The sequence below is a fragment of the Stegodyphus dumicola genome, chromosome 3 (genome assembly GCF_044657685.1).
Source record: "Stegodyphus dumicola isolate Sdum_Otavi_A_Nest chromosome 3, ASM4465768v1".
Lineage (NCBI taxonomy): Eukaryota > Metazoa > Arthropoda > Arachnida > Araneae > Eresidae > Stegodyphus > Stegodyphus dumicola.
In genome coordinates, this window is record NC_140770.1 from 41434185 (window position 1) to 41460683 (window position 26499).

Genomic DNA, 26499 nt, shown 5'->3' on the forward strand with positions numbered 1-26499 from the left:
TAGCTTCAAGTAGTGGCTTTAATGCTCTGTTGAAAGGCAGCTAAAATAGGCGTAGCTTTATTTACTGACTTAAGAACAATAAACTAAAATTTACAGAAATTTTTAAAAACACGTTTTTTGGTCATATTGAATAAGACAATAATGAAAACCATATTTAATTATTCTGAAATAACAAGCTTTGTATCTTTTTTTAAAGGCTAAACTAGGCAGAATGATTTATTAAGGCGTATATAAAGAGAACATATATAATAAAAACTCATAACACACACTTGGCATACATTTTAATGAAGAAATATTCTGTACAATGACACAGCACAAAAATACAGTATTTTCAATATGTACCATACAGAGACAATTTTTTTTTTCAAAAATATCGACGAATACGACATTTAAAAATACACTTTACATGAAGTACACAAAAATATCTTCCATCTAAAACCTAAGATTTGGAAGAATATTGTTTAAAATATTTTGTTGGAAGGTAACAATGTGGAACGGAACAATTGGTTATTATAATGGATATTAATTTAAAATGAATTTGTAGCTACTCAGCCTATATTATGTAATTTAAACACAATATTGCAGCATTTTGACACGTAAAAGTGTTTGTTAAGGAATATATTTGTACTCCGAGTATAACATTGTACTTGATTAAAAGCTCGTAATAGGTGTGGAAGATATATATCTTTTCAAAGCAGTTTAAAACCAGAAATGATAGTTATAAATATTAATATCAGTTTTGTTTTTAATTCATTATGCTTAGTTCATTAATTAGATAATTGATTACTTGAGTTAAGACGTGCAAATAATAAGATATTTCACCTAAAACCATTGCATATATTTTTCTTTTCGTTTTAAGCCATACTAAATAAAATATTGCTTTTACATTTAGAATTAAATATTTAGATTTAATGAAAATATAAAAGAAAATATTTTCCTCCTCCAATAATACTTTCACTTCCTATAATGTAAAATCATAAACATGTACTTAGCTGTTTGGGTAGCTACAAATTATTGTAAATACATTGTTTACTTTAACTTTATTGTATGATTCAATCACAGCCATAAGTACTAATAAACCAATGTTCCCCAGAGATCTCGGTTCTATCTGATTTAGAATACAAATTTATCTAACATGAAACAAATATTACACAAAAATGATTAGCTTCAGAACACAAAATTCTAGGATGAAGAAAATGAAAAGAGTAAATATGATTTTGACTCTATGGCCTAAAGGCATTTTCCTATAATACAGTAACAGGTCAATTACACCAATCCTCTCTACATTATAAATCAGTGAAGACAGACTCTGTACATACAAAGGCCAATTAAAGATGTGCGTAGTGCCATCCGCACACTGCAAGGTGTTTATTTTAGCCAGTATTTAAGAATTAATCTGAGAATAGGCACTACTTCAAGACAATAATTATATTTATTTCAAACTACCTGAATTAGTATTAGCTTACTTTTAACACTCATGCGAAACAACAGGCTAGAGAATATCCCTGTTCAATCATGTTTTCAATAAGACTTGCATTCACAGACAAATATCAGAAAGATCTCGAAGAACAATCCGCAGGCGTTACACGGCCGAAAACCACCGTTCTGCCAGTTAACCACGACCACAGTTCTCGGCTGCCATCAGTTAACACATGCTGACAATTAACCATCTGAGTTGTAAACCTTTGTTAAGTATAGTTTTTGATCCATTTGATAGATGCTAGTTGCATTTCATAGTAATTCCTTTATTACAGCTGCTTCTTTTGTTTGTTTTCGTTAGCAACATACAAACCGTTATTATTATAAAATTTTTTTGTTTCTTTGCGGTAATTAAGCGATGTTCAGCAAAGAAACTTACTTTAATGATTACTATAGCGAAGAGAAGGGTGTTGGAGTGGGCAAGACAGGTAACATTAATTTCTTACATAAGATTGCTACAGCAGATCACTTTTCATCACGTATTTACGCTTTTGATGAAAATCTTAAAAACCGAGACATTAAAGGAGCATATTCTTTAATTCAAAAGTTTAATATGTTAACGAAAATATGGACGAAAATTATTTAATAGATTTGTTATTGGCTGATAAATTGTTCAATATAATTTCTTTGAGATACAATAAAAGTATAATGAACTAAGTTGAGCATGAATGTGGATGGATTTGCTTGCACTAAAGTTAAAAGTTATCTTTATTTGATTTTTAAGCCAATACGTACGCAAAAAGTAAATAGAAAATATTGGTGAGAATAATTTTAAAAACCGCATTATCGTAGATTACATTAAAAAAAATTAAAATACCAAGCCTTTTTATTTTTTACCCTGTATAAATGATCTTTTATGATCTATCACCAAAAAAATAATCAGTTCGTGATATTTTAATTTTAATAGCGACTTTTTTGTTCTTGCGTAAAAAAGTTCTTTTCTTTTAAATTGCCAATTTTGTATACATATTTTCGTTACCAGTTATGATCATTTCAAATCTGAAGAAGACGTATTTTAAATAGAAATCTTAACGCATTCTTTTTGTTACACTATTTTACATAAACATTTTCATACATTTATTTTTGCTATTGAAAATAAAAGGAATATTACTATTAAAGGCTTTTTCTTAATTCATTAAATGCATTTGTGTGGTCTATTTAGAATCTTAGGTGTTTTGAAGAGGGATTTGTTTAAATCTTTGATTGTCTCGTAAATGAGAAACGTAATATAACAAGCAGTATTTTTGCCCTTAAATTTACAATTTTCTGCCTTTCAAGCAGAAGTTATGTTAATAAAACATAAATCGGACACGAAAGATAATGATATGATGCACATAATTTTCGCTTAAGTAAGTACGCCTTTCCAAGTTCATTTTCAAACAATAAAATTTTATATAAGTTTTCATATAAAAGCATCACACAGCAATTTTGTTTCAGAAGAAATATAAATCCAAAAGTTTTATTTAAAACTATACTCTCTGGGATTATTTGAAATAAACAAAATATCCTTAGCGTAAATCAAATAAACGAACAAGATGACCTTAGCGAAGTTGATGGAACAGTTCTTCTATTATAAGCCACCATAAACCACATACTTTTTAATGTCTATTCCACCAAAGGAAAATACTATTCTGCGAAAGTCTAATATATTAAATAAAATTCTAAAATGTATGTAACAAATAATTTTATAATTACAAAATTAGCAATAATACACATTAATCACAGGTACATTATATAGTATTTCTTCCTGAATCAATATCCGATTTTCATTCTTGCAATATATCGTTATCGTATTCTGAGCCATGTGAAATGCTTATAATAGAATAGTTTTTAAATAAATAGTGCACTGTTGTTTTTGGAATTAACCTTCCACGCTATTAATCCTTTGACTGCTTATCCCGCGAATTCCACGGGCAGCAATTTGCTCATAATGCGATTACTGCAGGCATGCACTTTCCCCCTCATATTGCGTTTTCCCGTTTTAATCGTCGATTATGCATTTTTTACCATATTTACACTATGGAGTCATGTTTGAGTAAATAGGTAGCATTATCGTCATCTGAAGTTTCGTAATCACTGACTGATCACTAACAACCACTAACTGATTTTGCATGCGCTGGCGCTGTTATCGTTTCTGTTTTTATTTAGATTACGGCTTTCAGGAATTGTTCAGCAAGTGATAGAATGTATGTTCCTGATCATATTTCTGATATTTAAAGTGAGTAACTATTTTTAAGACAGCAATAGCGAACAGATGATTATTTCTCGGACTCATCTTTAGATAGTGATGAGTCTGAAAGATTCAATAATCAAACAAAATGTTCGGCAGTGGTGTTCGGCAGGTATGGATATATTCTGTCAGCTCGTGTCTCATTTACTTTTCTTGGAAACAGAGGAATAACCGCGAATAAGACGAAAAATGCAACTATTTTGGATTATTTTTAATTTTATAATATGTGGTACAGCTGGAAGATCCAATTCTATTCTGAAGCTTTTGACATTGGCAGTTCGTCATTTTGAAAGCCACATACGACCTTATCCCATAGAAAAAGAGCTTCTCATACAGTGTGCTATTTGTCTCCACCCCCCCAAAAAGTGCAAAGGATAAAAAAATTCAGAAAGAAAATCGAATTTGGTGGAAAGAATGGGAAATAAGATCTTCCCTGCACCTTTGTTTTGAAATTTATCACACTAAACGTAATTTCTATCGTAGTTTGCATAAATATTGCTTACTTTCATTATTATGTATATACTTTACATTTGCATTCTATGAAGAATCATAATTAAATCAAGATTCATTTTCATAATTTTTGTCTTTGTCTGATTACTCTTAAAATTGATTTTTATGGAAGCCTGCTCTTATGCATGAAATACGTATTAAAGAAATCTATGTTACAAATATGTGTTACATATTTTAACCCTAAAATTTATGTAGATTTGTAATAAAAATATGCAAATTTTTAAACACCTTTTGATAAAAAAAAAAAAAAAAAAAAAAAAAAAAATTCAGCAGTCAGCGCAGCTCTTATTCTATCAATTTGCAAGCCAGTTCCACAACAAGCCAATCGAAAGTTGATAGTAAAAATTCAAGGTTCAAATTACTTCTCCAACAAATTTTAAACGGCATATGACTGAAACGGTTGAGTAGTTACAATTGGACTAGGCACGTCTTCGGTAATAAAAACTACGTCAATTGCAAATGATCATCGTCAATGACTAGGTATGCCTTTGGTAATAAGAATAACGTCAGCCAACAAATTTTAAATGGTATATAACTGAAACGGTTGAGTAGTTACAATTGACTAAAAATGTCTTCGGTAATAACAACTACGTCACCAAAGTTTTAATTTTGAATTTTGAATTTTCAGGATAAATATTTAAGAACAGCATACATCAAGAATTACTTCACTAATACCAAAACATCAAACCTCAGCTTTATTTCTATAGTCATTTACATCTAAAATAACTTTTTGTTTCAACGAAGCCACACAGTGTGATGTTTTTGATGATATTTTGATGTGCGAAAAGGAACAAAAACAAGCGAAATCTAGGAACTCAACTTACGTATTTCCGAAGGTACCTCCCCCCCCCCGGAGGAAAAAAAAAAAAAAAAAAACTCAGAGTAACTTTATAGTATTATAAAGGTAAAGTCTTTTCTCATTTCGATTAAGGAAAAAAAAAATGTTGTATGTCTTTTGCAAACCGCGGAAAACACTGTGATTGTTAAACGCCATCGACTATAAGAAGCATATCATTTTTAAAGATGTTTATACAAGGAAAACTATGTGTCTTATAACAGAAGAAATACGGCAGGGGCTAATTGTTCTATTTTGATTTTATAAAAAACATTAATGCACATAGAACATACATGAAAAACAAATATTTTTGTTGTTCGTAATAAACTGGCAAGATGAGCATAAGTGTTTTCGTTTTCTTGTTAAACATAATATATTGCAAACCAAAATTTTGAACAAGTTATGTGCAAAATCCTTTAAAAATAAAATGTAAAATTAATTCCACACATACAGTTTTAAAGGAAATGCTCCAAATCGCTTTAACAATGACACACGAAATGTTTATTATCAAATAAAGAAAAAAGTATTGCAATTGAAACTTATAGCCATGATCTGAAATCGACTGTAATTACTGTAGTTTTGCACTACTTGTCCGTTGCCTTCAGTACACAGTCTAGAAGTTTATACAAAATAATCCGTACAGAGAAATGTCACTTCGCGTGGTTTTTGGTGTTTCGAAATTAAAATATCGCTACGTACACGTCAGGATACTCCTTTCATATCGAGATCGACAACGTTCCTCATGTCAGGGTACGAGTGACTACTCCCACCTGCGTCGGTCATTCGTCGCTCTCGGATTCTGCTCTTGCGACGGCCCGGATGAGGTGTCTCCGATAGAATTCTGTGCAATTTATGCCGAGGAGGTGCCAAAGGCGTCACCAAACGCCTCTGGGAACTGGGAACACTGAGGCTGGACCCAAGGCCTTTCTTCCGAGCTCGCACCAACCCGTAGACTACGGCGGCAAGACTTTTGTGCACACTTGGGTGGCGGCCTACCGACATCTGCCTGCCCACTGCTCTTCGTCTTCCAAGTACGTAAAATGTTTCCATTTCACCTTTGCCCTTTACCGCAACAAGGCCTCGGTACTGAACTAAATAGCCATGGGCCTCAAGAATTTGGGCGGTCGCTTTAGGTACCTTAAAAAAAGCAAAAGGAATGTTTAATTTAAATTGTATTTTTATTTCTGAAAGCCTTTGAAATTTCTTTTGTCTTTTATTTATTATACGATGAAATAATTAGATAAAATCATTTGATTTCATAAATATTAAGAGTGAGTATAACATCATATTTGAAAGAGAAAATTAAAGTTTTTCAGTAAAATTTGTTTTACAATTATGCTACATAATTTGTCATAGTTTTGACTGAAATTAAAGGGATTGAATTCTTTCTTTCTTTCTTTCCACCGACAGCGAGGCAGTCGGTCCACTGGGTAGTTAGCATATCGTCCAGATAGCCCTGCTGATGGAAATAACTTGATCAACATAACACACTTATATATACATCTTGTGCTCAAGACGAGTGCTGGGGGGCAGTGTAAACAAATGCTGGACGAGACGATAGTGCAGTGATGGAAGAAGGGTGCATTGCGGGTAAGAACAATTTCAGTTACATATTTACAGAGTTATGGATAGGTGGTTACAAAAGACATCCACAACGTATACAATAAATGAGTACAGTGCAATATATGAGCAATTAACAAAGTTACTGATAAAACAATAAAAGTAATATCTAAAATAGGGCTAAATACTAAATAGCAATACTAAAAATAATAATATGCAAAATACTAAAAAAGTGAAATAATACATAAAATAAAGAAAGGCAAAACAGTGAAAACAGTACATAAAATAAGGCAAAATACATAATTCAAGATTCATAATTCAGGGTTTACAGTTCAAGGAGATAAGTATATACAGGGAATAAGAAAAGCCGAATAAGCTAACTTAAGATAAAATTAATTTATTACAGGTACAGAGCATGGCTGTGCTGGTGACGAGGATGGCAGCTGAGAATTACTCCAGCCTGTCTGAGATTTTGCATGCAATATTTATGCAATCGCATATGCGTTTCAATGCATTGCGATTTTTCGAAGTAGCTTCGGCACATGCATGGATGTGGTTTGCTACTGGTTGCCTAAGATGATATTTGGCAGTCTCTCTGCAAGCGAACAGATAGTGTTCCGGATCAGATAGTGGAACAGATAGTGTAAAGGGATTGAATTATTACATTAGTTTCCTAGTTTAACAATTTTAACAATAATTTGACTTTAAAAATTTACAAAACTGCCGTTGTCGATATTGTGTTTTGCCAGCCAACAGAGAGACCGATTCTTTAGTTTTAACTAACTAGTGGGTGTCGTTCGATATGCGATCTCTTTGATGCATTTAGGTAGAGGGAAACATCGTAAATAACTTTAACGAAGGGAGAAATTATGTGGTTGCAGTCATCATTGTGCTCGAGCATAATCTACATGCTCACAGCACTCATAAAAAACTCTAACATGACTCCCTACACATTAAAAACTGATTTTTATTTAAGCCTTCATTTGCGTACACCTCGACGGATGGGACTTTGTTAGCTCCCTTTCTTCAAATTTCTTATTAGGTTTATAGGTGGCAAAGCGAGGGGGGGGAGAAGAAAATGTACTTCATCATCCCTTGCATGACTAATCGCCATTGTCCTTCGTGTATTAGAGAAGAAGGGAGAATCAGTAAATCTATTTTAGAAAACATCTCCACGAAATCCGAATGTAAAAGTATGAAACCTACATTTTTAACTCATTAAAGCATAATAAATACAATTAGTTCTCAATTTCAATGATATCGAGAACAACATTTACAGTTAACCTGATTCATCCGAAGGCAGCTAAAAAGTGAGGAAAGAGAAGTAATCCACATTATAATGAACAGAAAATTGCATCAATGATTTACTTTGATTCGGAGTATAAGATCATATGGCTATATAAAGTAAATCAGCATTAACACACTGTAAATAAAGTAAATCAGTATTCAAAATAATAAGAACACACTGTAAATAACAAAGGAATAAACGTTATTATAAACGAAAAAGTCATGCTACAAATGGCATTAAAGACGAGAATTTAAATGGTGACATTCTATTAAATCGAACAATGTAAGTTTACTTCTAGTAGATGATTTAACAATGTTTGTATGTTCTAGTTGACATATAATAAAATTATAGACTAGTGTGAATAAAAGAAACTCAAAAACATTATTACATCATGCGCTATCACTGTTTTTACCTCATGCAATTTCCTGTCCAATTTACAATTCCCCTAAGTATTTTGTTTAATCTCATGGTTTGTGCTAGTAATGTTTCCATTGTTTCTTAATATATAAATCAAAACTTAAATTCATTTTTTGAAAGGCAGCGTCCATTTAATGTGATTAATTCGGCTCATTGGGGTTGTATTTTACTTCTTTTCTCTTCGATAACTAAACGAAAAATTAGCTTTAACTTTTACAGATCAATAGCACCTAATTGTTGACCAATTTTAATAAAATAATTTACCACATTTTAAGAAACATTGTGAACATGAGATCAATAGTTTAACTAAAGCTCACAGCTATCATTTTTAAACATCTGTATGTCAGTTTATTCTGAGAGTTTATCCATAACTATAATATTCTACTTCACCACGCCTCAGTTATTTCTACGGTTACCTGAATTTTGTCAAATGTTCCGGTAGAATCCATACGGCTGGCTTCATTGACAGTATTTCCCCATATGTCATACACAGGTTTCTTGGCACCGATTACTCCTCCCACCAGTGGACCATGGCTTATTCCTAAAAGGGTACCAAAAAAAAAAAAAAAAAAAAAAAAAAAGGCATAGACATATTTATAAAGAAACAAAAGGATGAGGAGATATAGCATTAAAAGTCATTCAGAGTCATGGAACTGAACTGTAATTAGGAAGTAGACATTTTAAATTCAAAAAGCATTAACGGAATAATAAAATCCAGTAAATAAAAAATGTATTTCACTTCCGTTTCATCTTAAAATTTTACTTCCAAACTGAAACTGCTTCCTTTGTTTTAAAGAAAATAATAAGATTTATAGGGATTTATTTATTTTTGCCTAACCAGTTTCTTTATGTTAAATATCTTTGCTGCCATTTTCCTCTCTGTTTTCCTTCCAGAATGATAATTTTTAGTTCGCGCGTATTCTAATGAGGCAGAAAAAGTATTTAAAGGAAGGTTTTAGATTGTTAAATCAGAGCGTGTTCCGCCTGCTAAAGGCAAAGTTGCTAGTGGAAACTACGATAGCGTTCCTGTCTTCGGTGTCATTTATTCTTGCCAGTAATGCTTCTCACGGTAATGCCAGTAATGCTTCTCACAGGTTTGAGCCAAATTGGGCATTAATGATGTCTGCATAGCCTTTGGCAACTGACGACTTGATTCAATTTCAATTTGAATTTCTATCATTTTCAGTTACTCCAAAAATACTGGCTGGTTTATGCATAAGAAGTAGTGCTTTCTGTTACATTACTCTGAATTCTGAATAAAAAGGTCTTTTACATCTTTCTTAAGTTCCGTTTCATCTTAGATATAGCGAAAAGTAGCTTACACGTCTATTAAGGATTTGCCAGAGTTATACTTAGTTCCAGGCACATTCCCTACAGAGTAATTTATCTTCTCAATTACTCTGCTTTGTGTAAAGCCGTTTAATATTTCCTATGGGCTGTTTCATCATTTGCAGTATAGAGACAAACTTTCTGCAACAGTTTATTGAATGTCTGCAATGGTTTTTAAGAAATCTGAGGAAAACTTCTAAACTATCTTTCATATGTTTCGGCGTAATATCCTGCGTTATGATTCCAATATCTGATTTTTCTCTTTCTTTTTGTTATTTGAATATGACAAAACAGTCGCAGTAAAAATGCTGTGGTTAGCAGTCGCAGTAAAAACGATTTGAAAATTTTTGTCTTCTTAAAATATAGCTATTTTTGCTATCTCTTCTTTCTGCGGAGTAGGAAGCCTATTGTGCTTAACAGCAACTCTGCAGTATGCGCACCCAAATAACTTCTGAACCATCGCAAGCACCAAAACTAGTACAAAGCATTTTGTTCTTCAACAGAACTCGCGAAATTGAAATTCTTGTGGTTACTTCTTTTTAGCGCTGATTGCTAGAGGTAGCATTGACGCAAATATTCTTTTCAGTGAAAAAGGGAAGAGCAAATATGTTTTGCAGTGAAAAGTGGAGTTATTTATTTCTAGCGCGCAGTCTAATCATTTGTTAAGTGTTTAAAGATACCGCGTACACTCGGGACGAATCACTGCGTGATGTTTTTCTCATCCCTAAGTAACTCGGGCGAATCAGGGAAAGGGTTAAGTGTAGCGATACTTTGATGAAAGACTTAAGAGAATTGGCTAGCGTTTAGTTATAGATGAGCAAAACCAAGGAAACGTGCAGGCAGCCAGACCGTTCGTGTTGGAACTCGAATCCACCTCGCGTTCGTTGGTCTCATTCTTCAGCCCCTAGAGTTAACACAAAGTCTCAATCTATTTCAGGTCTAAAAAACAACAGTTTCTTACCTCTTCACTTGTAGTAAGAACGAGACTTATAGGCTAGTACAATACTCAAGGAGACACCTCACTTTATCGCGTAGGCATTCAATAGTATCAAAGCAGTATTATATTTAAAGATTTTCAGTGACAACATGGCAGCAGAAACATGGTGGAGAAAACGGCGAAAGGGTAAAACATCATCATACCAAACAATGCGGTAGAAAATAAAGCAAGGAGGGCACATTGTAGTTCTAAAACGTCGCTGTATGACGTAATGGTAGAAAATTAAGTGGCGACAAAAACATCCAGTTTCAAAAGCGTCGTCATATAAGATGTCATGGTCCAAAAGGAAATCTCTACAAAAATATATCAATACAAACTGTCTCCAAAATATGCATTTTCCGAGAAATTTTATAGCATATCTTGGCGAAGGCAATATTATTCAGAGGAATCCAAATAGAACATTTTTTGGTCCATATTTTGCAGGATAATATTTAAAAATTGCAAAGTTTTGTAGTCGGTTTGCTGTCAGTGACAATGATTTAGAACTTTAACAATTTTTCATACGAAGTTGATTTGTTCGGCGACATTTTCATCCACAATACTTTCGGTGGGCATCTTATTCAAAATCTGCAACGTTGTTTGAGTTTCTGAAGACGAAGATTTGTGCAGTGAGTAACTAATCTGCATGAAAGATTTTCCAAACAGAAAGGAAATTCTTTTACTGTCGACTGACTAATACATTCGAAATTGACTCAAAATCGAAAATGCCTTGCATCGGCATTTGTTAAAGAGCATTTCCGAAATCCGTCAAAAAAAGGTGCATAATGGTCTGCAGCTTTTGCAGAGCTTTGTTATTTTGAAGAGCACCACATATTCTTTTCATAACCAGTTAACTTCTTCAAGTACAGTTTATCAGTCAGATGGTACTCGGAATGCTCGGAGTCTCCAATTTGACCGCAAGTGGATATGTTGTTATTTTTATAACGAAGCGTTCAGTAAGTTGGTAGGCCTAGTCGACTGACTATACGACCCTTAATCACAAGATTTGTGTTTAGCATGGACTCGTGAACATCGATATTGGATTTCGGCCTATTGCAGATAGTAAAATTTAGCTCTAAGTCTAATACATAAAATGAAAAAAAATTAAGTATTCTGTGACCTTGAAAAATGTTTTCAGATATCACAAATTAAGTATCATCTGTACCTTTTGATGGTAACCAAATATCACTTACATAAAAATGTTCTGAAATACATTTGAATTACAGAACAGAATTATTCAGAATGTCACAGCCCTTCAATGTGAGTGGCTGTAGTATATGCTAAATCAGTATAATCTAGAGAAGCAACACTAGAGAAGAATCCGAGAGAAATATAAAGTTCAGAGATGTGGGCTAAGAGATGATGCACATTATTTAATGGTTATTTCTAATATTCAGCTTTTGTGCTGAACAGTGCTAGCTTAGCTGAAGACACAATGAGAGATAATTAATTAGAGTAGAACAAAACGTAACAATGGTAGGTCAAAGACAGAATTAAGGATAGCCGGTTTAAAGTACAGAGGAGAGTACATGAATCATCACTGTTTACCAAATATTGTTGCACTGAGAAAGGTTTATAAATATTTAGCAGCAAAGCACAAGCGAATGCATTTTATTTGCAAAGAAGAAACAAATTTCAAATTTTGTAGACAGCTGTAGTAAGGAGTTTTATGTACAGTACTGTATCATTTGAACTTTAAGGAAAAAAGAAGGTAAAATGTATGTATTGAAAGTAACGTAGCCATTTACTAATGCATAGATTTTTATATAATTTGGTTTTAAAAAATCTTCTAAACTCGGAAAAGATTTTTTTTTGTCATTATTAACGAAAGAATGTTATAGAAATCAAGCCTGATGCACAAGAATATTGAATAATGCATACTCAGTATTATTATTATTGCAGTATATTGTGATTGTTCAATAGTATTTTAAAGCGTTTAATGAATTTGAAACTAAAAATATCACCTATTCTTAATTTGAAATTGTTGAAAGAATGTTTATTCAATTCATCTAGGGCTTCCTTCATTGCAAAGGCAAAATCTACTAAGGCCGTCAGATGTCCCCATTCATCGGGACCCTAGAAAGTTTAAAAAAAGTACACAAGATATTATCATAAATGTTGATTACATAGAATAATAATTGTTCCAAGCATTATAAAATTCCTTAACAATGTAAGTCATAGAGGTATAAAATAATTTACGTCAAACATATCTTAACTGTGAATGAATGCTCCGTAAAAAATGAAAGCTGCTTTATTCTGACATTTTATCCGCAAAACAATCTCATTTACATTACAAATAGCTACTTAGAAAAGGCCTGAATCTTCTACTGTAGTTTCTAGTTACGTATTTTATGTAAAACTGAGCTTTTCATGGAAATCTTGTAAAAACAATATATATTCCAGATCATTCAGATTTTATGGTTATGTTAAAACTTATTAATATCGTTTTAATTTTTTTCCTCCTGTTTTGAAAACATTCGCTTAGTTAAGATTTTAAATATGCACCAACAAATTATTAAAAATATTAACACCATAAAAATATCTTGCATGATATAATAATACGTTTCATATATCATTCAGATATATGCAAAGAAGACCAATTATCTATACAGCATGAAATAACTATGAAGTATAACGTATACGTAAGACTAAAGTGTTGCAATTATATGAGATATATCAGCTAATGATTTCTCTTAATAAACTATAACGCACATTTATACCCCTTTTTCGCAACATTGTTTTAAGAGGAAAAAAAAATCTTTACCAAGAAAAAAAGTGTTATCCAAATTAGTGCCTCAACAGCTTTTCAGACAGTATTCCATTTTTATTTGTTTCTTAAACATCATTTTAACTCGGTATTAAGTGTATTAAATATTTTAAACTACTATTTTTGTAAATAATCTTACTTAACGGGCAGTTTTTGTTGAATGACAAATCTTAGCAGTATTAGCCTTTCTCTTTAGGTCCTACATGCATTTCTAAGGACGTTACTTATTAACATGCATGTTCAATAATAGCTAACCTAACATGCATATTTAATAATAGTATTAATTAAATATCAGTCGTTATTTATTGAAAATTATTTAACAGACATGAACTGATAAATATCTTCTGTAATTATTTATATTACATTTACAAGAAGTAAAATTACTAAAGGAGCCCACAAATGCTCACACAAAATGCAAAATATACAACTCAGAAAAGGAGAAAAAATCGAATAATTTTTCTCTTAAATCGAAATAAAGAAACCAGAAAATATTCGCGAAATGCTAAATCTTTTGCCTTTGTTACAAATTAAGACAGCAGTTTTATGCCAAGTAGCAATTCCTTTTTTGTCTTGTTCATTTGTTAATTTTCTGCTCAAAATTTCTTCCTTTGAAAATGGGCTTTAGTAAGAACTAGACAAAATATGTTGCCTTTTTTATGTGCTGTTATGTATAAGACTTTAATTAATTCAATTGACTTCTTATTTTAGCTTTTCTTTTTGTCAGCTCTCATTAAAATGCCAAATTTGATAAATATAAATATTCACAGAGTTCTTATTTAAGAGACAGCTTTTGTAAGCGACTACTACTCTGCTTCGCTTTTCAGCTGGTTGAATTTAACTGATCGGCTTCAACTAGCTCTTAGGGCGGAACAAGGTTTAATAGGGCATGCCTGAATTTGTATTCCGTATTTAGTTTAAATTTGAGTTACCCGCAAGGAGCAGGGTTTTTGTTTCTGTTAAACTTTTGAATTTGTCTAACTATCAGATTGGCATGCCAATAAGCAATTTTTATTTTAAATCTTCACTTTAAGTTGTGGTATCTTTAGTTAGAATGCGGACAGGACGATCTATCCGCTCACCAGTCGAATTTTTTTAATGGTCGGGCGCTTTAATTAATGGCCTTGCGCCACTACAAGGGCCGGAAGTGATGGCCATTTCATTATAGAAGTACCTAACAGGTGGCCACCGTTGCCTGTTATGAAGGGACGGACAGTTACAACCATGCCTTCTCTATGATTTGAACCGGGCCCATCTCTACGGCATTCAAGGTCACTAATCAATATACCGGCTGGGCGACAACCAGTCAAAAGGAAATTTCAGATATTATTATTTGAAAGCATGCGCTCCAAATTGTGATGAATTAAAATAATAGAGCTCTCATGGTAACGGTTACATCGAAACAATTTCGAAATTTAACACTCACTTTTTTCCTGCGCAAATTGACCAGCGCATTGAAGTTGGAACAATACACATATGACAAAAACTTTGCGTAAAACATTTGCAAAGAAAAGCATTATAAGGATCAATGACAACACAGAGAGGAGATGCATTGTCTCACTTTGCCTAATCCACAGGGATAGACAGTAGAAGTGTTCACTGGGCTGAAGGAATTACCTTCGCGTAGTGGCACCAGCGTCTTTACAAGAAGCTAAATTGACTGTGTGGTGTGGTGCGGTGCGGCATTGCAAGCATATTTTTTTTTGAACCCGTACTTCTTCGAAGAGGTCACTTCGATAAGTAAGAAACGAGCTCCATCACAAGTACTCGGTATACAAAAATGTTGCAGAGTTACGTAACTCCAGAATTGCAGGAGCGAAATGTCGTTCATGGCACTATATGGATGAAAAATGGAGCTCCTCTACACGTGTTCGGCAAATGCTGCAGTAACGCTATAGAGTCATCTTCCGTAACTTTGCAGTTTCGTGGATACAGGGATGCTCTGACTGGGCTTCGGGTTCTGAGATTAATCTAAGGTATACATATCAATTTCACGAGATACCGTAAAATGCGAAGCTATACAGATTCCTCCTGCGTTCGTCATTGTGGTCAACAATTTCCCGCATGCGATGCGTCTGCAAAGCTGGGCACATTGAAAACTTGTAATTCCAGTAAATGTTTTCCCCTCTCTTCTTGCTTGTGCTGTCATTGGTCCATTACCATGCTCTTCTTTGCAAATGTTTTACGCTGGCAGTTCGTCATACGTCTATCGTTCCAATGCCATTTATGGTTTTTTAATGCACTGATCAGTTTGAGTTAAAAAAGTGGGTGTTGCTGTTCAAAAATTTCAAAATTTTTCGCAATAGTTGTGAGAGCTCTATTCTTATAAACCATCACAATCTCGGGCGTATACCTTCAAATAACAATATCTGAATTTTTTTTTTTCGATTGGTTGAGAAGATAGGCTGCTAGGGGTTCATATATCGCGGAAGATTTTTTATGACCCCCTTGTACTTAAAGTGGTGTCTCTGATTACTTAGGTCAAATTTTGAAGTTAGTCTTTAGTATCTTTCCACCATATCGAATTCCTTGAAATTTTAGATACTTGCGTGTTTGCGATGAGAATAAAATATTCCAAAAAAGTTTTCATAAATCCGCACAGAATTCTTCGACTTAGTTTTGAAGTTTTATTACTAAACCGAAAAATTATTCCTTCTGCCGATCACTAATCATGGCAGAACTCATTCTAGTGTAATTTATCAAACTTCCACTGTTTTTGAAAAATCTTTTAATCACTTAGCTATTGCGCAGTTGTAAACGATGATGAAATTCAATCACTCATTAATTCTAATTTAATCGTTCATTGTTAGTGGCTCCGACTAGTGGATTAAGCATTGAAGAAAGAGATCCGATTTCTAAATCAAAGAAAAATTTAAATAGGTTAAATGCCTATATGCGCTATTAGTTTGATTTGAAGAAATAAAATTATGGCGCTGCATATACTTTGTTGCAACAATGATTAGAAATAATAATTTTCTACGTTCAAAGCCAATGATTTATTTCCTTGATTAAATTCTCGTATTTTATAGATTAAAAACCTTAAAATCATAAAATAAATAATAAATATTTTAAATTAAAAAAAAAAATCTGAAAGGTTTTAGATTTTAAATTACGTCCAAAGGGGCGTTTTTTTTAACATTTTGTCTGTTACCTTTATTTATTCAATATCACGTTCTTCGCACTTTAAACCATAAAATTCAGTTCAAGAGCAATATCGCAAAATAATTTTAAATTGAGCATATCTTTAGAATTTCCGATACGCAGTCTCACGCGCTAGAGATAAAAATGTTTTTTTCGTACAACGTTGCCATTGCTCACTTTGAAATCGTTTTGTTTGTTAACCAAAAATTCATTACAGTTTTACAAAATATGAAATCGATAATAAAACAAATTCCAAATTTCAAATTTGGGCTTCCACATGCCCATATTCGCAGTAGGATTACGTCATTCAAAATTCGATGGCTCTAGGTACCGTTGTTACATCATAGTGCGAGAAATATACATTTATGCAGATTTTTCATTATTTAATTTCTTCAAATATAATGCAGGACTCAAAAATATGATGACAACAGTTTGAAAAGTGAAACGGACATTTATAGTAAACCAACGCAAAATCGCAAAAAGAAAACAATAGTCCTTCAGGGACAAAGCCCCTTTGGACTAATTAAAGTATAAATTGCTTTAAATTATACGTTAGGAATAAAAAGCACTGATATATAAAAAAGTATTTTAGCTATCTTTTTTTTTTGACTAAAATCAGATCATGAGCTGTCCGTTATGTGCATAGTTTTAGAACATTAATATAATTTAAAAGAACGATAGAAGTGATATATATGTATAAGAGTGTTTACATTTAATTTACTTAAATTCCTCTTTGAAAACTATAGTTTTAAATCTTCCACTTTTAGCAGCACAGTGATTTTATTTTAAGTCACGTATGACAAGAATATTTTGGAAGCTAAAAACCCACTTTTTTAGGGCTTAAACCGCGTAATTAAAAACATTCCTTTTAGATATTTTTTTTTACCTTTCTACTGGGGTTGAGGCCAGAAGCTGCCATGTAAGTACTGCTTATAGTCTTGATTTTCTCCAGAGGGCGGAAACGTTCTTCATCGAGGAGCTAAAAAATTATTTGTCAATGAATATACTTATGATTATAATAGAAAATACGCATAGAATAACACACCATGGCATGAAAAGTAAAGAGTTACTTATCCTTATGCTTAATTTCAAAGCAATCAAACGCATATACGGTGGCTCCCTAAGAAGATGCATATGCATTATTTTGATAAAAAATAGATTTCTGCATCATGCCCAAATATAGTTGTTACGATTATGAGCAGATATAGTATTTTCGATCTGATCTCATGTTACTACAATAGGAAAGGAGGACAATCCATTGTTGAGAATTTATTAATAACTTATTAGTAATGTTCATATGTGAAAATGCTACGTATATTTTGTATGATGTTCACCAATTTTGTGCACTTGAAAATGGGTCCAAGCAATTTTCTGTAACTTTCTCCTCAACCATAGTTTCAGACTCTGTGCAATAGGAAAGACGCCACACTTTTATCTTTTGCATACACATTTTAGATATAACTTTAGAATAATTAACACATTTTAGATATAACTTTAGAATTAGAAATTGCGACAATATGGCTTGAAAATAAAAATTTGTAAGTAATAATTTTAATTTATAAAATTAAAAAAAATTTACAAGCAAAAATAATTATTTATAAAACATTTTTAGTTTGTTTTTTTAACATATTCTATCTCATCTAAACTGTTATACATTAAATAAAAATACTATCGCATTATATTCCAGGTAATTATAATTCTGAATAAATTGCTTTTATTATCATATTATATTTTAGCTCATTAGTATTTTAAGACACTACTAAAGCTACTCTCTTATTATATCGAACTATCGTGCGGTAGCCTATATAATACTAAATATTACTATCATACTGATGTTAATCATGGAGTTTCATAAGCGTGTAATAAATTGCAGAAAGCAGCATTTTGTAAATGAATTTAAATAAAAATTAAGTTAAAGAATTGAGAACAAAAGAGTGTGTATAGAGGAAAACTTCACTATGTTGCATGTATTGGAAAATAGTGCTTAATATATTCATGTTCATCTCTAATTAAATTTTATTTTTATTTACATCCTCATTTTTTATTTTTATTTACATCCTCATTTCAGCACTTCCAGAGAAATTACCTGGGCTTATTTAGTTTAAGCAAAGCATGCCAGGAAACTAATTGTTAAAATAATTTAATTTAAATTTTAATTATCTGAATCTTCTCTTTCACCTTTTGAGAGGATTACCAGTATAATTTAAATACAAAGCCATAAAACGTAGGAATCTTTTGCTTTTCTAAAGAGCAATTTCACGAAAGATTGGTTTCTTTCTTTCACACAGATCTAAAAAAGCTTTTGATAGCTAAAGGGAACTGGAGTTAAATTGATGAGTAGAAAGGTATAATTACCTGATCGAAATCGAAGATAATCTCATTGAGCAGACGGATGCATTCCACACCATTGTTAATATCTTCAGAATAGAAAGAGGCGAAATTCGGAATAGAAGCAAACAGCACGCCACAGCAGCTATAGGACTGAGCATAAAGCTCCTAAAATTCAAGTATAACATGAATATATACATATACACATACATTACCGTAATTTAAAATTTCAGATTGATTTAATTCAGTGTAAATTTAAAACTGTTTGTAGGAATAATTGTGGTAAGAAAAACTGTTTAATGGTTAATATTGAACGGTCGTTAGTCTCAATTCAAGCTTATGGCAATGCTACTGGTATTCAGAAAGAAAAAGGAAATTTTTTTATAAAGAAAAGGTTTAGTTATCAAATAAATACGCATGCAAACACGCTTACATGCATATGTCTACTCTTGTCCATTTGCACATTATTCTTGTGTTGAGGTAATATAAATATTTGAATAAAACTCTGCTAATATGCGTCTCATAGCTGTTTAGTGTTGTGTAATAATAGGTTCTGAGTAAATTACATTTTGATGCTCGTCAACAATTCGATTTTGTTTACCGTGTTGTCAACAAAATTTAATAAAAAATTAAAAACAAATCTGAAAGAGATTTAGATTACATCCAAAGAGGCTTTTTGCCCAGTTACCATTATAATTTTTATTAATGACATGATAACTATTATTATTATTATTATTACAATGATTTCTTACAATAGTTAGTCACCTTTTCCAATCGTCTCTCATGTCCTATCCTCTTTTCATCTTCTCTGAATCGAACTTCGAAATGTTGATTTTACGGGACATCTGATTGAGAGATCTTACGTCTTCTAGATTCTCACCTTGGTGCCGCTTCCTTCGCCAAATATTCTTTGTTTTAACGATTTGGTCTATGAGTTTCAAGTACCTTTTGCAATCGTTTCTCTCGCGAAGCTAACTTTTCTTCTTCCGATAATTTACGTCTTGGCATCTCTTTATTTTGAATATTTATATTTATTTTATATGTATTTTTATTTATATTTATTTCTCTTAACAAATAATAAAATCCCCAAATAATTTAAAAATTAGTATATCTTTAGAATTTCCGATACGCAGTCTCACGCGCTAGAGATTGTTCCCCCCGTACAGCATTGCCATTGCTCGCTTTGAAATTGCTGAGTTTGTTAATCAATTATTCATTAAAGTTCATTAAAGTGTTACAAAATATGAAATTGATAATAAGACAAATTTCAAATTCGGGCTTCTAGATGCCTATATTCAGTGGAAGATTACATTATTCAAAATCGGATGGCTCTAGGTACCGTTGTTTTATCACAATGCGAGAAAAATACATACATTTTATAGAGTCTTCATCATTTAATAATATAATACAGGGCGATAATATTTGGTGGCAACAATTTGAAAAGTGAATCGACATTTATGGGGAACCAACGCAAAATGCCAAAACGAAATTAATAATTCTTCTGGGCAAACTGCCCCTTTGGACTAAAAAATTAGTAATACTTTGCAAGATGTGTAAGATATTTTCTCTCTCCTTACCACGTGCCTTCACGGTGTAGTTGGGAACACGTCTGTTTGGCATCCGGAGATTCGGTTTCGAATCTCGGGGAGAGCTTTGCATATTTTTCCTGTTTCCTGTTTCAACAAGTTTAATGACTCTACAGATGGAGAACTTTTGGCTTGGGAATTATGCTTCCGACCTTTTGAAAAATTCGATGAGTTTTCCAAAGTCTCCTTCAGAAGAAATGTTACAAACTTGATAATACTGTTCCTAGCTTTTGGGGAAGCTATATTCAGTCCAGCGTTGATATGAAACAGCTATAGACTGCAAAATTCTTCAAGACATTCAATGAGGATTGTCGCCTGATACTAATGGCTACAGTGACAGCAAAATTGGAATAGCTTTGGGGTTATGATGGACTGGTTGAGCTTTTGAGAGTTACACTAAGCAATTTAGCGTTTTAGATCCTTGCTTTCAAATCTAGAACGGATCTTAATAATATCAAGAATGCATGTATGTTATGGAATGCATGCACTCCTTATTAGTAAATGAATTTTCTGTTTAAAACCTTTGGACTTCATTAACCATATCTTTTTAACTTCTTTGACGTTCTCATTTTCTATCTTCTTGAAAGGCAAAAGAGCAAAAGGATAAATTTTATAACCATTTTTAGACACTATTTGTTACATAAAAGAGAATTTTTAAAATCAGCTGTCTAAGAAGAAGAAATTATTATTAGCACACAGCCCATAAGCCACATGCGTCGAAAACTTTTGTCCGTTTTACTTTTCAAATTGTTGCCATCAAATATTATCGCCCAATGTTATATTTAAAGAAATTAAATAAGGAAGAATCTGCATAAATGTATGTACGTTTCTCGCATTGTGATAAAACAACGGTACCTAGAGCCATCAGATTTTGAACAACGAAATCCTCCATCGAACATCGGCATCTGGAAGCCCTAATTTAGAATTTGGAATTTGTTATATTATCGATTTCATATTTTGAAAAACTTTAACAAATTTTGGTTTAAAACACTCAACGCTTTCAAGGCGAGCAATGGCAACAATATACGGAAGAAAATTTTTTATTTATTTCCAGCGCGCTAGTATCGGAAAGTGTATCGGAAATTCTAACGATATGCTCATTTTAAAATTATTTTGCGACATTGTTGTTGAATTTATTTGTATGGTTTAAGAGCGAAGAACATGATATTTAATAAATAAAGGTAACATACAAAACGTTAAAACTCCCCTTGGGGGTAATGTAAGATCTGAAAGCCTTCAGAGTTTTTTAAAATTTTATTTTATAATTTTTGTTATTATTATTTTTGTTCATGTGAAATCAGCCGCGAACTCTTAACTTTAAAAAATCGTGCATAGGCTAATTCCAGCTTTGATGCACACGTACAAGATACTTATTTATGGATATATTAATAGTATTCATTCCAAACATTGTTTTATTTCCCAGAAATAATTTAGATAGCTAGTTAACGTTATCTTTACAGGAAGTTTAATTATTCAATAGATTTCAATATAACTGCAGACGAAATTAAAGAATACCGACAATAAAGGTAATAAAAAGTAAGTACTAATACAGGTATTGCACTTATTTTTCACATTCCAAAATGTTTAATGATGAAAGAGGGAGAATAATTTTCTTTAGGCACTGATGGTCACTAAAGTGCCAAGCCCTCTTAGTAGCATTAGAGTAAATCAGTATGCTGAGATCCCTTATACGACAACCACTCACAGAAATGACCATGGATTATCATGGGATCCTTATGTTCGTGAGAACTCCAGTCAAGTGCCCAATGGACCCATGCGTTAAAACGGCTCTGCTAAAGTGTAGTGTTTAGATTTTGCAGGATGCCCTCAAATTACAGAACTTGCTATGGCAAAACGCCAGGGAATAAATTTATGATTACTGCCTTAGCTTTTCGCCTCAGTTGACTTATGATCTTTTCAATAAAGGTAGAAAGTATAGTATGACAACTAAACTTGCGCTGGTAATTTTAGAGATTCAGTGTTTTCATGACAGAAAATTCCAAAAGTGCCTAACAATCAAAGCACTGAATTCCTTTTATTATGGATATGGAAAAAATGGCATAAAATATATAACAAAGAAAAAATACTGCACGCACTTTTTTGCAAAATTGGATAGATATTCCACTTAGCAAAGGACTTCCGAAGGGGAATATTGCGTGAGCGATACCACACAAATATCACGCTTGACAATCGCTGGAGAATTTTTATACACCGAAATCAAGCAATGCTTTAAAAAAATTTGACATAATAAATGGAAACTTCAATTTTCTTCGACAAACGAATGCTTACTTTTGACATTACTGTATTTGACGTGCTTTTTCTGCGATCGAAAACAAAAGAGAATTCAGTAAACACCAAGATTCATTAAGCATATCGATCGCATCATTCTGAATAGGAAGAAAATCACGATCACATGCTTCTAAAAATTGATGTATACGTATTATTCCGTTTACAGAAATGTTGGCCTTGTTGTCTGGCGACCAGATTTTAAAATTTTTAATGGGGCTTAAAAACAGCAGTCGTACTTGATTTACAGTACGACAGAATATACTTTTAAAATATGAAAAAACAGAATAAAATTATGAAAGATTTCAAGAGAAAATATTAAAATATAATGTAATTTAGTCATAATTATTCATTACATTTAAATAAAGTTTATCTACAAAAAAGAAGATTTTTTTTGCGTTCTGAAAAAAAAAAAAAAAAAAAATGCATCTTCATTATCACTTGATTTTCAAATATAATATTATGTTATGGTCCTTTTTGCCTTTCTTTTTACGATTTTCGTAAAAAAATATGAATACAAAAGAATCGCTGGAAGCTACTTTTACAGCGTAATGAAGTATGCAGTCAGAGGTTCAAAATGGCTGTGTTACTCAGTGTTGTCAGAATTTCTAGAGGTAAATAAGACAAAAATCGAAATGTAGAAAGAGATACCACGTGATGTGAAAGATCACGTGATTTTTTGCGACGTCATAAGTTTTAGGTCACACGATCTCCGACGTCATCACAAATTTTTCAGTCTCCATAGCTTCCGTTGAGGTATGGACTGGAGTTCTATTCTTGGTCGTTTTACTACGTATATTACTTTTTAGTAAGATCTTAAAACCAGATTGCACACTTTTCATTGTTTGAATCTGTACTTCTTTTAATCAATTCTCAGTTAATTTTAGGTTGTTATTATTCAAAATTTGGTCAAATATGTTATTAGTTGCTTTCTCACGTTTGAATTGTTAACATTGTTGTATTAATTCTTTTGAGTTCATGGTTATTTTTTATTTTTTCAATTAAACAATATGTTAGAGATAGTTATTTTAATTATGAACGGGAATGTCTAAGCTTCTAAATTTTTACCCTGTTTTCTTAAGTTTGTATATATCAATTATTTAAAAAATGTTCATTTTAAAATTAATCAAGTAGCTTTTGAAATAAATATATAATAAAACAAACCTATTGAACAGTCTAAGACAACCATGCGTTTTCAAACATAAAATTTTGTTTATGCATTAAAAAAGTTCTGTGCTTTATTAAATAAATTTTAAGTACCCTCAGTTCGCGTTTACATAAGCAATAAGCTTTTATGTCTGTTTTCTTTCTTTGTAGCCAGTTCTAAAACATGGGTATTTTTAGACGCCCAGTTTGAAAGGTGGTAGTGAAATTTTTCACATTACTCATAAATCACACTTCAGTTATAATCTGAATTAAACTTTGCAGTCCAACCCACAAATCACCAAAATATTAAAAAAGCAATTAATGAAACACGCGAAGAGACCAGAGATTAGTGTTAAGAACTGACTACCATCAACGGGCTATAATCGCAGATTTTTATGTAAGTCTAAATATTTTTTTTATATTAAATTAGACTGTTTAATAGGTACATTATTCTTTAATTGATATATTATATTAACATTTACGCATTTTACGATACATACGGTGCTTATTCGTCTTACTAAGAAAGTACATACCTCGTAATTTCTGTCTTGCAGTAGGAAGTAGGATGCAACATGGTCGGGAAGAATGTTCTTGAGAAGCTGTTGATTATGTTGCCTCAGTTCTCTCATTTCTTGCAGTTCCTTCTGAGCTTGCAGTTTCCATAAGAAATCCAATCGGGAAGTAATCTCAATCTACAAAAGAGCAACATTTTATAAACTGAGCAACTTGAACTACTATATGAAAGCGGAGCTCAGACAATGACATGAGTAATTTAATCTCAATGCATAATGATATTGTAACTGGAGCACGGTATGAAATTAGTTTCAGAAGCCAGTTCAAGAAATATTAAGCAGATTCGAAAAGACAAGTCTATCTAACTGACTATCGATATCTGAAGTATTTGGGAAGTAGTATTAATTCCTTTAGAGCACAAAAGGTAAGGTTTTCCAAATTCGAAAATTGCAGACTGACTGAAGAATAAAGATCTAAAATTCTAGGATTTAAAAATTACCAAATTAGCTAGAAACAATGCACACATTTTCCCCTTAAAAATGAGTTTATTAAAAATTCGAACATGTAAGAAGATATGAGATAAAATAACACTAAAATTAGCATTAATGCAGAACATTTCTTCTTCAGCTGTATAAGTGATGTAATTGAAATAGAAGTCTCTATTTTAAGTCTTGGAAATCAGTCTTGCTAGTTTACTATATTACGCTGATTCTTATCGTCTTAAAATCTCAAATAAACGTAAGAAGATGCTAAAATCAAAAGAAAAATGTTTAAATATCATAAGCTAATAATTTTAAAACCTTGTTTATAGTATGTACCTAAAACTTTCGTTTAAAATTCTTAAAAAGTAAAAGTACAGGTTATAAAACAATGTCCAAAAGAAAGTCCGTCCATAATTCGAAATGAACGATTTGATCTTGAGGAAAATGATCGCATTGAGCAATTCAATTATACTCAATTGAAAAAAATATATTTGCGGTGCCTATTAGCGGCATGAAAAGTTCTCAAATCTTAACTCTACAACGAAGCTGGTTAGAAGAAAATGATAAATTATTGAAGTTGTACAGTTTCATTTCATTACTTCCAGTCGACATTCAGAATATGTCGAATACTTTAATAATTAGCAATTAATTCGTATAATTAATTAATTAAGATTCGATAATTATTACACTATTATTAATTGCTAATTATTATACACTAAATTGTAATAATTAGCAACTAATTACACGTCATTGGATAGGCTTGTCTCTTATCGCCTTAGAGTTCAGGCTTGGAGAGGCAAAAAGCATATTCTAAAGACACATCCTCAGCATGTTTTTAATACCTTCAAGTCCAAACCTGCTAATTTGAAGGAACAATTTTTTGGTGGAAAATAGTTAATTTCATAGTTTGTCTTGAAGTCAATACATAACTTATCCGATTTCTTTTATCTCCCTCTTCCTTTCTTGTTTTTCTCTTTTCTTTTTGGCTCAAAGGGGTGTTAGCCTATTTGTCTCGAAACGGCATTTTGCGTTGAATCACTATAAAAGGCCTTATCACAATTCAAATTGTTGCCACCAAATATTATCGCCTTGCATAATGTTTGAAACAATTAAATAATGAAGAATCAGCATGAATGTACGCATGTTTCTCGCACTGTGAAAAAATAACGATATCTAGAGTCATCAAAGTTTAAATAACATAGTCCTTCACGTGACTATGGCAACCCAGAATCCTGAATCTTGACTTTAGAATTTGTCTTATCAACTATTTCATACTCTTTTAAAGTTTAACGAATTTTTGATTAAGAAATTCAACGATTTCAAGGCGAGCAGTGACAACGCATTGTACGGAATAAAATATTTCTATCTCCAGCGCGCGAGACTGTCTATCGGAAATTCTAAAGATATGCTGTTTTTAAATATTGTCAGTCCAAAGGCGCGTTAGTCCAAATGCTCTTGAAACATGTATGCATGTGTAAATGAAAAACAAATGCCCCTTTAGGCGTAATATAAAATCTGAAAGCTTTCAGAATTTTTTTAAAAATTTTCTTGTGTAAACAGTGAAAAGATTCAAAGTTTTCTTCATTTCAAGGAAAAACGTTACTGTATCAATAAAAGATCTTAAATCTG

At 32.1% G+C, this 26499-nt stretch overlaps 1 protein-coding gene across 2 annotated transcripts in view; it reads right to left on the reverse strand.

Moving 5' to 3' along the window:
- Positions 1 to 264: 264 nt before the first annotated feature.
- LOC118184219 (adenylate cyclase type 8-like) overlaps positions 265 to 26499 on the reverse strand; it is a 411974-nt gene continuing 385739 nt past the window's right edge. For both annotated transcript variants that reach the window (XM_085812799.1, XM_085812800.1), the window contains 6 exons: positions 24409 to 24567; positions 18885 to 19025; positions 17416 to 17508; positions 12589 to 12700; positions 8736 to 8860; positions 265 to 6191 (listed from right to left, as the gene is read on the reverse strand). In XM_085812799.1, coding sequence (XP_085668925.1) covers positions 5757 to 6191; positions 8736 to 8860; positions 12589 to 12700; positions 17416 to 17508; positions 18885 to 19025; positions 24409 to 24567 — 1065 coding nt within the window. In that variant the 3' untranslated portion in view covers positions 265 to 5756. The remainder of the gene's footprint in view (positions 6192 to 8735; positions 8861 to 12588; positions 12701 to 17415; positions 17509 to 18884; positions 19026 to 24408; positions 24568 to 26499) is intronic.